The sequence below is a fragment of the Melanotaenia boesemani genome, chromosome 19 (assembly GCF_017639745.1).
Source record: "Melanotaenia boesemani isolate fMelBoe1 chromosome 19, fMelBoe1.pri, whole genome shotgun sequence".
In the NCBI taxonomy this organism is placed as follows: Eukaryota; Metazoa; Chordata; class Actinopteri; order Atheriniformes; family Melanotaeniidae; genus Melanotaenia; species Melanotaenia boesemani.
In genome coordinates this window covers 23,797,792-23,812,894 of record NC_055700.1, presented here as the reverse complement: position 1 = coordinate 23,812,894, position 15,103 = coordinate 23,797,792, and the positions used below count along the sequence as shown (strand labels likewise).

General features: G+C 39.0%; 1 protein-coding gene across 11 annotated transcripts in view; it reads right to left on the bottom strand.

Moving 5' to 3' along the window:
- Positions 1–14,814, bottom strand: part of grin1a (glutamate receptor, ionotropic, N-methyl D-aspartate 1a) — a 43,551-nt gene extending 28,737 nt beyond the window's left edge. For 5 of the 11 annotated variants that reach the window (XM_041969384.1, XM_041969388.1, XM_041969386.1 and 2 more), the window contains exons 1-5: positions 14,363–14,704; positions 11,408–11,542; positions 7,609–7,785; positions 2,299–2,361; positions 1,432–1,529 (exon numbers count right to left, since the gene is read on the bottom strand). In XM_041969384.1, coding sequence (XP_041825318.1) covers positions 1,432–1,529; positions 2,299–2,361; positions 7,609–7,785; positions 11,408–11,542; positions 14,363–14,611 — 722 coding nt within the window. In that variant the 5' untranslated portion in view covers positions 14,612–14,704. Of the gene's footprint in view, positions 1–1,431; positions 1,530–2,298; positions 2,362–7,608; positions 7,786–11,407; positions 11,543–14,362 lie in introns of all 11 variants that reach the window. The other 6 variants (XM_041969390.1, XM_041969391.1, XM_041969393.1 and 3 more) reach the window with 3 other exon arrangements.
- Positions 14,815–15,103: the final 289 nt, after the last annotated feature.

The window sequence follows — 15,103 nt, the reverse complement described above, 5'->3', positions numbered from 1 at the left end:
ATCCAGTTCAGTTCAGACAGTCCTCCTGAGTCTTCATCTGACTTAAGCTCAAACTAGTGTGACTAAAACTCTGTAATGTTTTCTCTAAAGCTTAATTAAAATGGAAAAACATTACAGAACATTTTTACTCTCCTTTTCTTTTCCATCTTTTTTCTTTTTTTTGGGGGGGGGGGTTGTCCATGATTAGTCATTATAATAATTACGGTGTATCCAAAGTTACAAATTTTACAGCCGTCTGAATGATGAAGTGTGATCAGTGTTGATGATTTATTACAGGACAAAGAGACTGCTGCGGGTTAGGGTTGAGCTTCTGACATGTTCAATGACACTCTGTAAATGTCACCACAACAGCAGTGACAAAATATTTATCTCAGCTGAACTGATTTTGTAAGCATGGCAACTATCTTAACATGATAGTTTTATGTAATATGCCACAGTCTGTTACAAAATGAACTGTGTTCACCAAACAAAACTAATATATTAACTGTTTATTATTGATCATGATGAACACGACTAGAGCCTGTCCCACCCACCAAACTGTTATGATCACTACGATTTTGCCTCAAATTCAAAGTTGACAACGGTGCTCTGACATTGCACACATCTTTCTCTTTTTTCCTTTGTTTTGTTATGGTTGTGGCATCTTTAAGTTTTTTTAATTTATCTATTTAATGTTTGGTGACATTGTCATTGCAAAAGTAGTTTTGTTAATTAATTAAGATTTTATCTTCTCATCTTACAGTTCTATGGGGTGATTTTGTGATACTGGTTTTACTGGTTATGGGCTATAAATCATTTTTTTTTATCACACTTTATCAATTCCCGCTGAAAAAAAAAATCTTCACTGCATTTAACCCATCCTAATGACATGAAGAGCAATGGGCTGCCAGCCAGATTTCAATGCCCAGGGAGCAGCTAGGGGTTTAAGAGCCTTGGTCAGGGGCCCAGAGTGGTTCACTTCAGTTGCCACCCCTTGAACCCATTTCCTCCAGACCCAACCCCACCTCTGTAACCACAAGGTAGGTGACCATTTTCTTATCAGTTTAGGGAAATTTTTTCCTCTAAATCTGGCTATTGTTTTGGCTGTGTTACTGCATGTGACACTTTTTTCCCCATCAATTTTAGAATTGAATTTCTATTTTATCTAATAGCATTTTATGCATAGTCTTGTCATGACGTTGATTTTGGTGGTTACCAAATTAATTTTTTCTCAAAAACAAACTTCAAACATTTCAGAAGGCATAATTATATTTCGTAATACCTGTTTAGATTTAGGAAAAATGGGAGTATTACAATGTGCTTAAGTCATTAAAATGGTTAGCAGCAGCCCTGATCCACATTAGTGTAGCTGAATCTCCTGAGCATATTTCAGCAGGTGGCACGAACATGCATGAAAATTTAATTAAATGTATGTGCAGCTGAAAATCTCACCTGGCAGACAGGATGATGACTCGGGCCTCCAGCTCTTTAGCCTCCAGCAACAGGGCAGTTAAGTTAGTCTCCTGGCTGAACTGGAGGACTTTCTCTGCCTGTGATTGGGGCATAAGAAAGGTCAAGCCAGCTACTTTTCCCTACCTCAAACACCATGCTGCCTCTTTACCTGCTTGGTTTGAGCTGGGCCGATTTTGTTTGAAAACGAGAGACAGAGATAAAAAGGAAAGCGATCCAGGGGAACCGGCTGAACTAAAAAAAGAAAAAGCTTGAAGGGAAAAAAAACTTTTGCATTTGTTCGCATGCAAACTGAGGGTTGTCAAGGCTCCAAAGAAGAACGTGCATGTGTTAGGTAGGGGGGAAGAAGAAGGTCAATGCAACCAATAACTAAAAACAGGTGAAAGGGAGTGAGGGGGACGTTTGCCCTCAACAAAAAAATTGCTGAAAATTAGGGAAGTGCTACAGAACAGGAGGAAGTAGCATCTGGGAAATTTGAGTCCCACACTACCAGTTCTCCACAAAGGAATGAACTTGCAAACTCTTTTTGTGTGTGAGTGTGTGTTCTGAATACATGCATTCCTTTATTGAAGGAGAAAATGAAAATGATAAAAGCGGGGCGCAGTTATCTTGTTTTCTTTTTTTTTCTGTAGTGACCGAAAATTATAGACTTTTCATAACAAAAAATAAAAATCATTCTTGTTTCAAAATCATGGGGGAATGTCTCAAAGTAAAAAATTAATAAAAAAAAAAACACGTGCTACCAAGAGAGGGACATTTCTGGGTCGGCTGGTGACTGGTTTGGGCTGGTTTCTAGTTGCTACGTTTGGAAAAGTTGGTGGGCGGCGTGCATTGACCATGCAAATATACCTTAGGTCCTCGCTTGTTGTCATAGGACAGTTGGTCGAGGTTTTCATAGTTCCTTTTTTTATTCTGATGAGTAATGTGCACAGAGAAAATATGCAGACACAGAAAAATATTATAAACAGTTGAAAATGGAGGGCAGTAAAGCATTCCAACAAATCTCCACTTTTCTGCTTCAAATTGGGATCTTTAACAGTGGGGCTTGCAAAGAACATCAGTGATTAAAAGCATCTTTAAATCCTTGTGTATGTTAAGAAATTTTGAGTCCTATTTAGGGAGATTTAAAAACAAACAAAAACACAACTTCAAGTTTAACCTGATGTTCCAGCTTTAGAGGCGCTTACTGTTAATCCTTTGAAGACTGTTTTTCACTCAAAAATTACCGCAGGGGTCATTAGTTTATATGAGCAATAACAGCCTATATTAAACAAAAATATGTGACATCTTGTGGTGCTGAGAGCTACTGCTTGTGAAGTGTCAAAATGGCATACTTTAGTCCTAACAATGATGTCTTCCTAACCCTTACCAAGTAGATGTAATTTCTAACCCCAAACAAGTGATGAAATTGATTTCACTTAACCAAAAGTGAAAATGTGTCATCATAACACATGTTAGTATGACAAAGGGCAACTAGCAAATTGGCAAAAAAAATAAAAGAAAAATCAATGAATCGATTGGAATCCATTCATATTCAATTAATCCAAAATCGGTTTATAGAACTTTTTTCCTTCTCTTGCGTGACTTACCAATGCTTGGGGACATATTAGCTTTAGAAAGGTGATACTGCAAGATTTGGTATAAATCCGATACCAAGTTAATAAAGGGCTGGTATAGTCAGTACTGATACATTTTAATAAGGCTGTCAACAATAATGCATTAATGCAACAGGGTTAATCTGTGGAATTAATGCATTAATTTTTAACACAACACATAAACAAGAAAGTTATTAATTATATCATAAAAACCTGAATTTGACACTGCCTCAGCAAGAGAAGCTGGTTTTTGCATTAAAGTTTTGATCACACATCAGCAACATTAGCGATATTTGGGTCGATCAGCCCACTACTACTTAGCATATCTACACAATTGACAGGTTTCCTGTGTTGTTTCCATCCAAAATCAGCTTCTCTCACCGAAATACCAAATTTGGATTTAAATGGTAAATGAACTTGTACTTATATAGCGCTTTTCCAGTCAGTTTGACCACTCAAAGCGCTTTACACTATTTATCACATTCACCCATTCACACACACATTCACACCCTGATAGGCACATCGAGAGGCAACGTGGGGTTAAGTGTCTTGCCCAAGGACACTTCGGCATGTAGTCAGTGGAAGCCTGGAATCGAGCCGCCTACCTTCCGGTCGAAAGACGACTGCTCTTCCTCCTGAGCTACAGCCGCTTTTTTTTAAAAAAAAAAACACTCATAATAATTTTTTATGTGGACACCTGATGATAAAAATTCTAAGGCTGGTAGGGAGGCATAAAAATGTAAGGCTGGAAAACTATCAGAAACGTCATAAATAAGGAGGATAAATGGTTTCTGGTGGATTATGTTTACAGCTGCAACAAGGTACCTATACATGCAAAATCAGCTTTTCTTGCTGAGATAATGGTAAATTCATATTTTTTTTAATTCACCGTTGGGTCATGTATGGTGTTTAATCCAATGATGTTACTTTTCAGTGGTCAAACGTAATTGCATTGGATTACATTCACCTGTAAACTATTTAGCAGCTTATTTTGCATCACATTAGCAGCCAACGCTAAAACCGTGGTCTCTGTCATGTTCAACAAACACTGAATGTTTTCAAAATTACTGGAAGAGACGTCACAACACACATACATACTCCAAAACAAATCTCATAATGGACTGGTGAATGTAGACAATAATCTTTCAAATATTGTATTTCAGAAGTGCATATAGACTCGTCATATCAGATTATCACAAGCATGTGATTATCCTAAAGAGCCTTAAGACGGATCAAAATACTGCACCAGAGGAAGAAGAAAGAATCAAATGTAAACAACTGGCAAAACAACATTATATTATAATTTTATTTGCTCCAATGCACTCCAACTTCACATTTGATACAGACATGCTAACATGTGTAGCATTCACATTTATCTGTAAATACAGCTGACTGCATGCGACGTCACATCTTCTGCACATATGGGTAATTTCAGAGCCATAGACTGTTCATACTGGGGTCTTGTGGCAGTCGCCTTTTAATTATTATGTGAGCAACCACACAAAATAACTTGATCTCAGCTGAAAAAAAATTAAAATGAGCATTAAAATTTGACTAAACCCATTCAGGAAGTCATAAAATGGTTTTTAATTAAAAGAGTCTAAAATTGGCCCAAACAATTTTTGTGTTGAAATCGAATTAAAGTAGAAGCAAAACATGTTCTGATATTCTCTCCTGAAAATTCCAACAAACCCTCCAAAGCTGTGCCCCAGTTTCATGCAGCATAGTTCCCAGCTGGTTGGGAGGATCTTTGGCTACACTGGAAGAGTGACTAAATTTAACATACTGTGCACTCAAAACACCTGACCTTCAGATCTGTTGTTGTTTACACAATTTATTGCACAGGACTTGCACATTACAGCAAAGATGTAAGTTATGATTATTAAATGAAGTATTAAAATATTTAGAGATACATTTTGCTTTCAGTGGAGGTAACAATATGATGATGCCTAAAGCACATATTACTGTAAAGCAGCAGCAATACCTCATGTATGGATGAAAGTGGGACACAGAAAGACCTTACAGTAGTTGTTATCCTGGCTTAAACCACATTCACGCAAAATTTTTTACTCTAGCCAAATTGTGTTTCCTTGCCGAGGTGTTCTGGGTAAGACAGGAAGTCATTTTGTTGGAAAATATTAAATCTTTCTGCATCACAGGGTTCTAGCGCAGCTGCTTGGCTTCAAAGCACACACATCAGTGCTCTTTGGGCCCAATTCTTTCCCTTCACAAAGTTGAGGCTGACTGCACATCAATGTAATATTCAGCTGATGGGAAAACATTCAACAAATCACATCAACCTTAAACTATAGAGGGACCAAATGTGTTGAAAATTTTTAAGTATGTGATATTCTAAATGTTAAGAGGTCATCACTGAACACTACATTGTGTTTAGTTTAAACGAACTTCTTCATTAAAACAAATAATATTTGTACAGTTTGTAAATGTCATTTAACCACCAATATGAAGTGTAGCATAGACTTTCTGTGCAATGCTCTTAAAGCATTTTGGAAAAGAAAAAAGTGGCTTTGTCTTTTTTCCTTCATGACTTTTCTGAGCGCTCTATTTTTAAATGTGCTGTCAGACATTAATATTTCACACTGTGCTGGTCACGTTTGCTCTCTGAATGAGTCCACCATGTCCAGAGAACCTTTGCTGCTGCGATAAAGAACGTGTGTGTATGTTTATACTGAATCTAAGAATCACAACGTGAGTGTATAGCTAAAGTCTTTTACAGACTTCATCCAAATAATTTGACAACAGATGAGTTATTCTGATGAGATGTCAGAGAACTGGGGAAAGAGAACTGGGGTTGTTTTTCATGATAGGATTGTTTCCTGTGTTTACCCTCCTCTTTTCTAGTGATATAAAGGTGAGCTCTCTGATGTTTGATGTCAGGTGGAAAACTAGTTGTGGGCATCTTCTAGGTACAGGAAAAAGCTAACTTGTCTTACTGTTAGCAGAGCATATAAACTAGACCCAGTACAGTTCATCTCTCAATAATTTAAAACATCTCTAGCTTGTCTAAATGTCTCAGCCCATTTCACCCTTCGCAATAATATACTGCAGTATATTACTTCGATTTTTTAGTATTATTATTATTATTATTTTTGGATAGCTGGAAACCATTTCATGCATCTGTTTTGGTCTATTTTCAGCAATGGATAATGACAAATTCTATCTATATCTATATCTATCTATAATCTATATAATTACCTTCAGCAGGCCAGTGGGATCATGGATTTGATGATGGTGAAAAAATGTATAATGGCAGTTCTTTCTTTTGTGTTTCTGCAGGTCTTTGGTGTAAGAGTCACCGTGTAAACTTGGACTCATTTTCATAAATCTTACCACCACCCCAAAAAATGCACACACTGGCACTGCAGTCATGTCTAAATATATTCATAATTACAGCCTAAGCGCAGAGAGAGCTGCAGTAACTTCTGTGTGTATTATGGCACCGAATAGGATGCACAGATGGGCTCATTAAGGAAGCATAAAAACAGTGCTCAGATTCCCATCAAAGGCTTTTAATATACAAATTTTTCTTTTCTTATACGGGACGTGAGTCACATTTAGACAATTTGACTGTCGCTGTTTTTGTTTAAATTGATCCAAAAGGATTTTTCTGAAAGGTTGAAGTGTTTTCCTGGCGGTGACTGATGCTGATCTCATAAGCTTAATTTGAGCAGCTTTCACTTTAACTGTAGCTGCCTTCTGCAAATGGCCTCGGGTGTGTGTCATACTCACAGACTCTTCATCTTCTGATTTAATTAAACCTCATAATCAGGACTCATTTCACTTGACCACACAATTACAGCAAAGAGTCCCAGAGTGAACCAAGAACCAAAGAGTAATAAAAGGAAAAAAGTCCCAGCATGATTTTATTGTATTTAATGGATGGCATTTGTTTGCTTTTCTTTCAGTGTTTTTCAACTCTATCCATTTTCCTAAAGGGCACACATCATCGCAGTCTCGGGTGTGTTTTGGCTCAAAGTTCAGCATTTCGCTGACCCACATACACAGCTCAGAGCCAGACTTAAAATGGATGCCTCAGCGGTACCTGAACAAGCGAAAACAGCTTCCACATCTTGTGAACATGGTGTAAAAGCTTGCAATAAAAACAAGCCCCATGTGTACAGTAACGACACCTGCCAAGAAACACCTGACCTCCATTACATCCCCGATGTAAACACCTCAACACTTTTGTCTGTGATGATTTGCAAAGCCCCATGTTAAAGTCCTCTATTTGGCTCCCAGTGTGGATAGACACAGGATAATTTGGACTATGGTGAAAAGCAACGTGAAGATGAGCAAATAAACATACAAACTTTTGTCAGATTAGACCACATTAGACGCTGTTGATGTCTCTGGGAATGTTAGCCAATGTTTACACAATGGTGAGAAAGAGATGTGTCCAGACAACAGAAAGGGAAACACTTACACACAGAGGAGACCTTTGAGGTTTAAAAGCCTTGCACATTCACACTCTCAAGCTCATACACCCGGGGGAAGGAGGGAAAAAGAAGGAGGGAGGGGATGACCGGTAGTCGAAGCGTCTCACCTTTGTTTCTCTCTCCTCCAAGAGGGTCTCGAGCCTCTTTTGAGCAGCTCTCCCCTCGTGGTCATCGCTCACGATCAGGATGATGTGGTTCCAGTTAAACTCACGCATCAGGTCAAACCAAACGTGGGCCTGGTGGGAGTAGGGGGGCACTGTCCGCAGGAAGGACAAATGGATACTCTGAGAAGCATCAAGCAGGACATAAAGTCAGTCAAACTGGCAACTGTTAAAATCAAGCTATAAGTATTTGGACATCTTTTCCTTTAGGACTGTCTTTCATGATGGACAATGAGCCTTAAATGGAAACTATACCCTCATGCTTCGATTCTCTGTCAGCTTAAGAAGATAATGCAATAGAGGAACAGGGTTTGTCACAGCATCTTATTAAAGCTCATAGTTTTAGAACTGCCCAGCCTTCACATATGAGTCATCCTACACAAAGTCTTAATCCTCACAGATAATGTTCTGGATTTTCTTTGAAGATAATAGTTTAAAACCTCATTAAGTTCACGGGACCTTAAAAAGTCCCAAAACTCTACTGCAAATACTTTAATTTTCTTCATAATATATTGAACATCCACAAAACCCTGATCACTTTTTGCCCTTTTGGAAATTGACATACTTTCCTGAACTGTAAACGAAATGTCTGTGAAATGCTTTGTCTAAAATACCTCAGACATACAGTACAACAGTTCCCTTTAAAACCATTCATTTCTAGCGCTTTTCTTTACAACAATCTTTTTTTCTCAAAGCATGCCCTAATTTTGATTTCTCCTGCAGCTTCACTGTGTAATATTTGGGAACAAATTGCACTCAGTAACCCTTGAAAAGTACTATAAATAGTCTAAAAGTTCACACTACCACACAGCAAACTGATCTCAGACTATCACACACCAAACTGAGAGTTTAATATTTAAAACACTTCATTTTCCTTTGCATAAAGAAATGTTGAAGTCACACACAGGCCAGCTGGGAAGTTATCTTAATCCGGATAAAAGAAATTATACCAAATACTTTAGTTTGCTTTGCTGTTTGTTTTTGCTTCGCTGTTAAAAACTAAGGACTTTTGACTCACTTTGAGATGCACCACATTTAGCATCATAAGAGTCTTGAGTTAGGTGGATGAAACGGTGGGGAGGTTGAAAATTTTTGCTGGGTAATTCATCAAACAAAAAGTATTGTTGGTATTTAATGACTAATTTAAAGTCAGAATTGGTGGTTATTGACTTTAAATATTAAATTAGTAGTCAGATTTCCGAGTCTGGATATAAAACATTGAACAAAATCATGGTAGAATATTAGTGATTCAATTCTTTCTAAACTACAGTATATATATATATGTTTTTTATCCCGGTGCTGTGGAAAACATCCTGCCTTGTTCCAGTGCCTAAAAAACCACAACCAGCTGAACCAAAAGACTACAGACCAGTCGCCCTGACATCTCACGTCATGAAAGTCCTGGAGAGACTCTTACTGGCTCACCTCAGCAAGCAGGTAAACACCTTTCAGGACCCATTACAGTTTGCATACCGTAATGAGCTTGGGGTTGAAGATGCAATCATATACCTGCTTCAGAGAGCCCACTCTCATCTGGACCAGTCAGGCAGCACTTTGAGGGTCATGTTCTTTGATTTCTCAAGTGCTTTTAATACGATTCAGCCTGCTCTGCTGTGTGAGAAGCTGCAGAAATTCCAGGTGGATCCCTCCACAACCACCTGGATTTACGACTACCTCACAAACAGACCACAGTTTGTGAGACTGAAAGGTTGTGTGTCTGAGATGGTGGTCAGCTGCACTGGAACACCACAAGGGACTGTACTTTCACCATTTCTATTCACGCTGTACACCTCAGACTTCCAGTACAACTCTGAGTTCTGTCATCTGCAGAAATACTCTGATGACTCAGCAGTTGTTGGGTGTATCAGTGATGGACAAGAAGCAGAGTACAGAGAACTGGTCGGTCAGTTTGTGAAATGGTGCGGTGACAATCATCTCATCTTGAATACCAAGAAAACAAAGGAGATGATTGTTGACTTCAGGAGGAACAAGAACACACATAGAAGTGTTTCCATCATGGGAGAGGAGGTGGAGGTGGTGGAGGAATACAAGTACCTTGGAGTTCAGCTGGACAACAGACTTGAGTGGAAAAGCAACACTGAGTACATTTACAAGAAAGGTCAGAGCAGACTCTACTTCTTAAGGAAGCTGAGATCTTTTAACGTCTGCACCAAAATGTTGCAAATGTTCTACAGGTCTGTTGTTGAAAGTGCAATCAGCTTTGCAGCAATCTGCTGGGGCAGCGGCATCAGAACCAGAGACTTGAAAAGAATTAACAAACTGATCAAGAAAGCTGGTTCTGTGCTTGGAGTAACTCTGGAGCCGCTGGAGTTGATCATCAAAAAAAGAATTCTGTACAAGCTGACGAAGATAATGGAAGATCCTTCACACCCTCTACACAACGCCGTGACGAAACAACAGAGTGTGTTCAGTGGGAGGCTTGTTCAAGTCCGATGCAAGACAGAGAGATACAGAAGATCCTTCCTTCCAGCAGCTATCAGGCTGAAGAACAAAGCCCTTAATTAATTAATGTGATTGTTTTACTAAAAAATTACTACTACTACAATATTGAATTTCCCTTTGGGATTAATAAAGTATTTTTCATTCATTCATTCATTCATAACTATGAGAGGTTTACTGCAGAGTCACTGCTCCCACACTCATCACTCACTGCATATAGGGCACCAAGTACAAAGGGGTGCCAGGAAGGCGGCACCAAAAATTTTCAGCCAAATGAAAAATCACTGTAATCATTGTAGTGTTGCCTTCCTTGTTAAGGAGTGATGGAGCTATTTTGCCTTCTGTGGGCTGTAGCTAAGCCCCCCCCCCCCCCCAAAAAAAGAAAGCTCTGCAGCCAGCAGGAAACAGCTGCAACATCAGCTTCGTGCCAACTCATTCCATCCTCTTTCTACACACAGTCACAGAAAGGGAAAAATGAACAGAACAGAGCAACTGCCAGTCAGACATCATAAACAAGATGTGTCATAGTTTACTGCAGTAACTGACAGGTTTTGTTATCTCCAAGCTTCTAAAATCTTCACTGGTACTTTCTTAATATCAGTACAGCAGCTCCATGATTTTATTTTAGCTGTACTGACTTTGGGAACACGGTAACCTCTTAACATGACAGTTACATGTAATGTGTGACCCAGTCCATTACAATATGTTAAGAGACATGAGCAATACAAAATTTACATATTTGCTTAAAAAGCTGTCTAGGTTAGCAGCAAAGCTAACGGAAAGAGATAATTGTTTTGTTAGAGATAATTTACTGGGTGCATTTAGGTTTTTTCACATATAAATATATATTTTTGTTGGTAAATATCAAACTTAGTGGTTGTCATGTAAAAAAGCATGCTAATTGAGCTATCCTCAGACACTTCAAACTTCCTTGAATCTTTAATGTTCTAGGTTTCACTTAATTAGCATGATTATGAGCTCTATCGCTTTGATTACTTAGTTTTTATGTTTAAGTCACTAGCATTTTATTTATGCGATTCCTTTTAAGTTTTGTATCTAATGTTTTGTTTTCATATTTCACCTTCGGAGCACTATTAATGATGGTCTTTCAAAGTTCTGCTGGAAACCCATTTAATCACAGCTCATCTAATGGACACTGACGGGGACATTTGATCTAGAAAGCTTTTGAAGCCGTCCCAGGAGAGCTTCTCACTTTCTCACTATGCATTCTTTCTCTTCATCGTTCCCTATCCCTCTGTATTCATCTCTCTCATCCATCAGTCACCTTGTCAGAGTAGATGGACATGCGGGTGGTGAGCCCCACCACGGGGATGCGGTAGAAGCCTGCAGTGTAAGAGACAGGCGTCGGAGTGAGGTGGTCATTGGACTGGGGAGGGTGACTCACCAGGATAGCATAGACCTGCAGAGACACAGAGGAAGAACACTCTGTCATTCTGACAGCGACAGGATAAAATTATTACAGCAGCCAGAAAGACCTTATACCTCACTGATTAACAAAATGTGGTGTACTCAAACTTCTTGTTTCAAGGAATTTAATGATACATATGAAATGTCATGAATATCACATATATGTGTGCTATGTTAGGAGTTTCCAGAACATGGTAAAAGCAGTTATAAGCTCTGTAATGTATCAAAAGAAATGCAGTTTATTGCTTAATGTGCCTTTGCATGAACTTACAGTCTGCAGATATCAGAGTAGTAAACCCAAGATTCACAGACATATTCCACAATTTCATTATTGTTTTTCTTACTGCAGCTTTTTAAAAAAATGCTTTAAATCAAGGGTGTCAAACATACAGCCTGGGGCCCACCAGAGGGTCCAATCTGGCCTGCGGGATGAATTTGGTAAATGTGAAAATGATAGAACTGTCGTTTAAAAATAAATAAATAAATAAATAAAAAGTGAGCACAATTACTAATTTGTCCATATGAGGTTGCATTTTTCATTGTTTTAATATATAACATTTCGAAGGGAGGTGGATAACTTGTTATATGCTTTATATCTTTCCTACTTAAAGGGACATCGTGTAACTGGCCAAAATTGACATCTGCATGTATGTGTTATCATTATGACCGCCACTCATGATCTGACACATTCTCGTAAGTGAAGAACTTTATATTTGTTCAGACATATGACAGGTTAGTCTGTAGGGCAACACCATGATGGTCCAACATCTAGAAACCACAGCCACCGGCAACGGACACTAGATGAGAAAAGATACATATAAATATAGATAGATAGATAGATAGATAGATAGATAGATAGATAGATAGATAGATAGATAGATAGATAGATAGATAGATAGATAGATAGATAGATAGATAGATAGATAGATAGATAGATAGATAGATAGATAGATAGATAGATAGATAGATAGATAGATAGATAGATAGATAGATAGAGTACTTTATTAATTTTCTCTAACAGCTGCAGCCATCAGATTAATATATAAATATATATATAAATATATATATGTATATATATATATATATATATATATATATATGTATATATATATATATATATATATATATATATATATATATATATATATATATATAGAATAGAATAGAAATACTTTAAATTTGGGTAATATATATATATATATATATATATATACATATATAAACCACGGCAAAGCTGCAGAGGAGCACACAAAAATTCTCTTTTCCCATGATGCTTAGTGTGCGGGCAGGCAGAATAATAATTATTTGTTGCAGATTAGGTTTAGTACCAAAGCAGGCCAATTACTCCATTTTAAAAATGAACGTGTGCGAGCCCAGACTTGAGAGATGCCTCAGAGATGAGGAGGAAGGGGAGTAAAGTTGGCACGGCTGTGCAGGCATGGATTATTGGATACGAGCAGTCCGTATGGTTGGGTCAAAAATGAGGTCTATCTTCCAAGGGCTGCTCGCAGGCAGCTATTCCTCCATCTGCCACAGACTGTCCTTTGCAGCAACTGCTATCACCTACAAGCTTATCGTATCTGATTAAACATCCCATAGACTTCCTGTCTAGTTTAGTTGGGATTTAGTCTTATTTACAAGAGAGGCGCATGTGTATTTGTGTATTAGCTAGTGCAGGTGTCATTTGTGCAACCTTATGGGTGGATTGCATGCTTAAGACTGGATGTGACAGTATTATTCTACAAGGCTGCATCAATTAGAGCCGTTACAACAAGTGGAGGACCAAGAACATGAAAGCAGAACTGAAGCTGTGGGTGTTTTTTTTTTTTTTTTTGTATGAAGCTTAATTATGTGAGTGGGAGAGATAGGAGCAAGAGACACTTCACGCCTCAACATTCTGTGACATAATGTTGGTGCATTTTAAAAAACAGCATTGAGCATCACATCAGAGGATGGTTGGTGCATTTCAGAGAGCTCCAACTCTCAGGGGTGCATACTCACTCATCATGCATTACTTATGGGATATGTTTGGTGTATTGCATCTGAAGCACATTTAGTGTGAGTTTTTAGAAGTATACTACACAAAAACAGCTCTATGTATAACATCTCGCACATTGCAACCAAAGTAACTGATGTATACAATGGAAAACATGCATAAATTTATTCCTTCTGTTGTAACCATTTCCGAATCTTCTCGCCAAAATTTCCTCATGCAGCACAAACAGCCCAAACAGCCGTTAATCGTGAATGACATATCATGCTTCTTCACCCTTGACCTGCTCCTTTGCACTTCAGTAGATCTGCAGCTGTGTGCCCAGAAATGTGCAGTTGCCCCATCATCTGAGATATGCCTCAAACCAAAAGGCTATTTTTGGATGTAAACAGAAAGATCTGTGGGGAGTTCAATGCAAAGAGGATAAATATGTGGAGGTTTGTATTAAGAGTATATCTAAGGTTCAAATCCATTTTCCTGTAGAGTCTGTAATTAAGGTTTTGGGAGAAATATGGGTTTACTGAGGATAAATTCAGAGCTCAGGTTAATCATCTCGTTATACTCCTAAATAGCCATAGGGTAACAACACACTATTAGTGATGGGGTAGATATTTTCCTGAAAGCTCCAACTTTATTTGAGGAGGAGCAAATATTTTCAGTCTGATTTTCATCCAAAACATCCTAAATCCGACCTGTAAAACTAACAATTAAAGGCAGTTTTACTCGGATCACATGCAGCTGGTGTCATATAGTGTTTCAGTGATGAATGAGGCAGTGTGCGTATGGTAGCGCAAATGCAGAGGTGGCGATGTGCTGTACCTGACTGGAGATGAGGTCCTCGCACACGGACAGAGCCATCTGGATGGCGTTGGGTTTATGCGTTACCGAGATGGCGGTCAGCTTGAACTTATCTCTGCCGTAGATCAGGTTGGCTTGAGTCACGGCATCTTTGAAGATCTGCTCGTATCTCTTCTGGCTCAAAACGGCCCCAATGTTGACAATCTTCGGCTCGCAGCCGGCCCGCGCGCAGGAGCACGAGAAGAGCACCGCCAGCAGAAACAGACGCATGGCGTGGATCGCCAAACAGCACAGTGCAGCCCGGTCGCTTTTCTCCCCGGTGGCGGGTCGGCTCGGCACAGATAGATGAATGCAGACACGATCCAGGTGGGCGGCGTGAGCGCGGGAGGAGAGGCCAGAAAAGGAAGAGGAATTCTCCAAAAAAGAAAGACAAGTGTGAAAAAATAGCTGGTTATGGGCAATGCGGAGGAATGTGCATGTTCACGCAAAGGGGCACTCAGTTAACCAGAGACATCCGAACCGCTTTGTTCATGCGTTTTCTCAGCAGAACTGCCCGAACCTCTGTGTGGTTAGAGAGAAAAATAAATGAAAACGTATTAAACCATTGTCCAAGCTTCTAAATGTCCTCCTCCCGGGGTTATATGACTCTGTCCAGCCTCCTCTCCGCGGCCCAAGTCTGGACTGCTCCAACCGATGCGTTGCGGGTTGGTTGCTCCGGGATGAGCGGCTGCTGTCCTTGGTGCTGACAGCTGTGCATGCGCG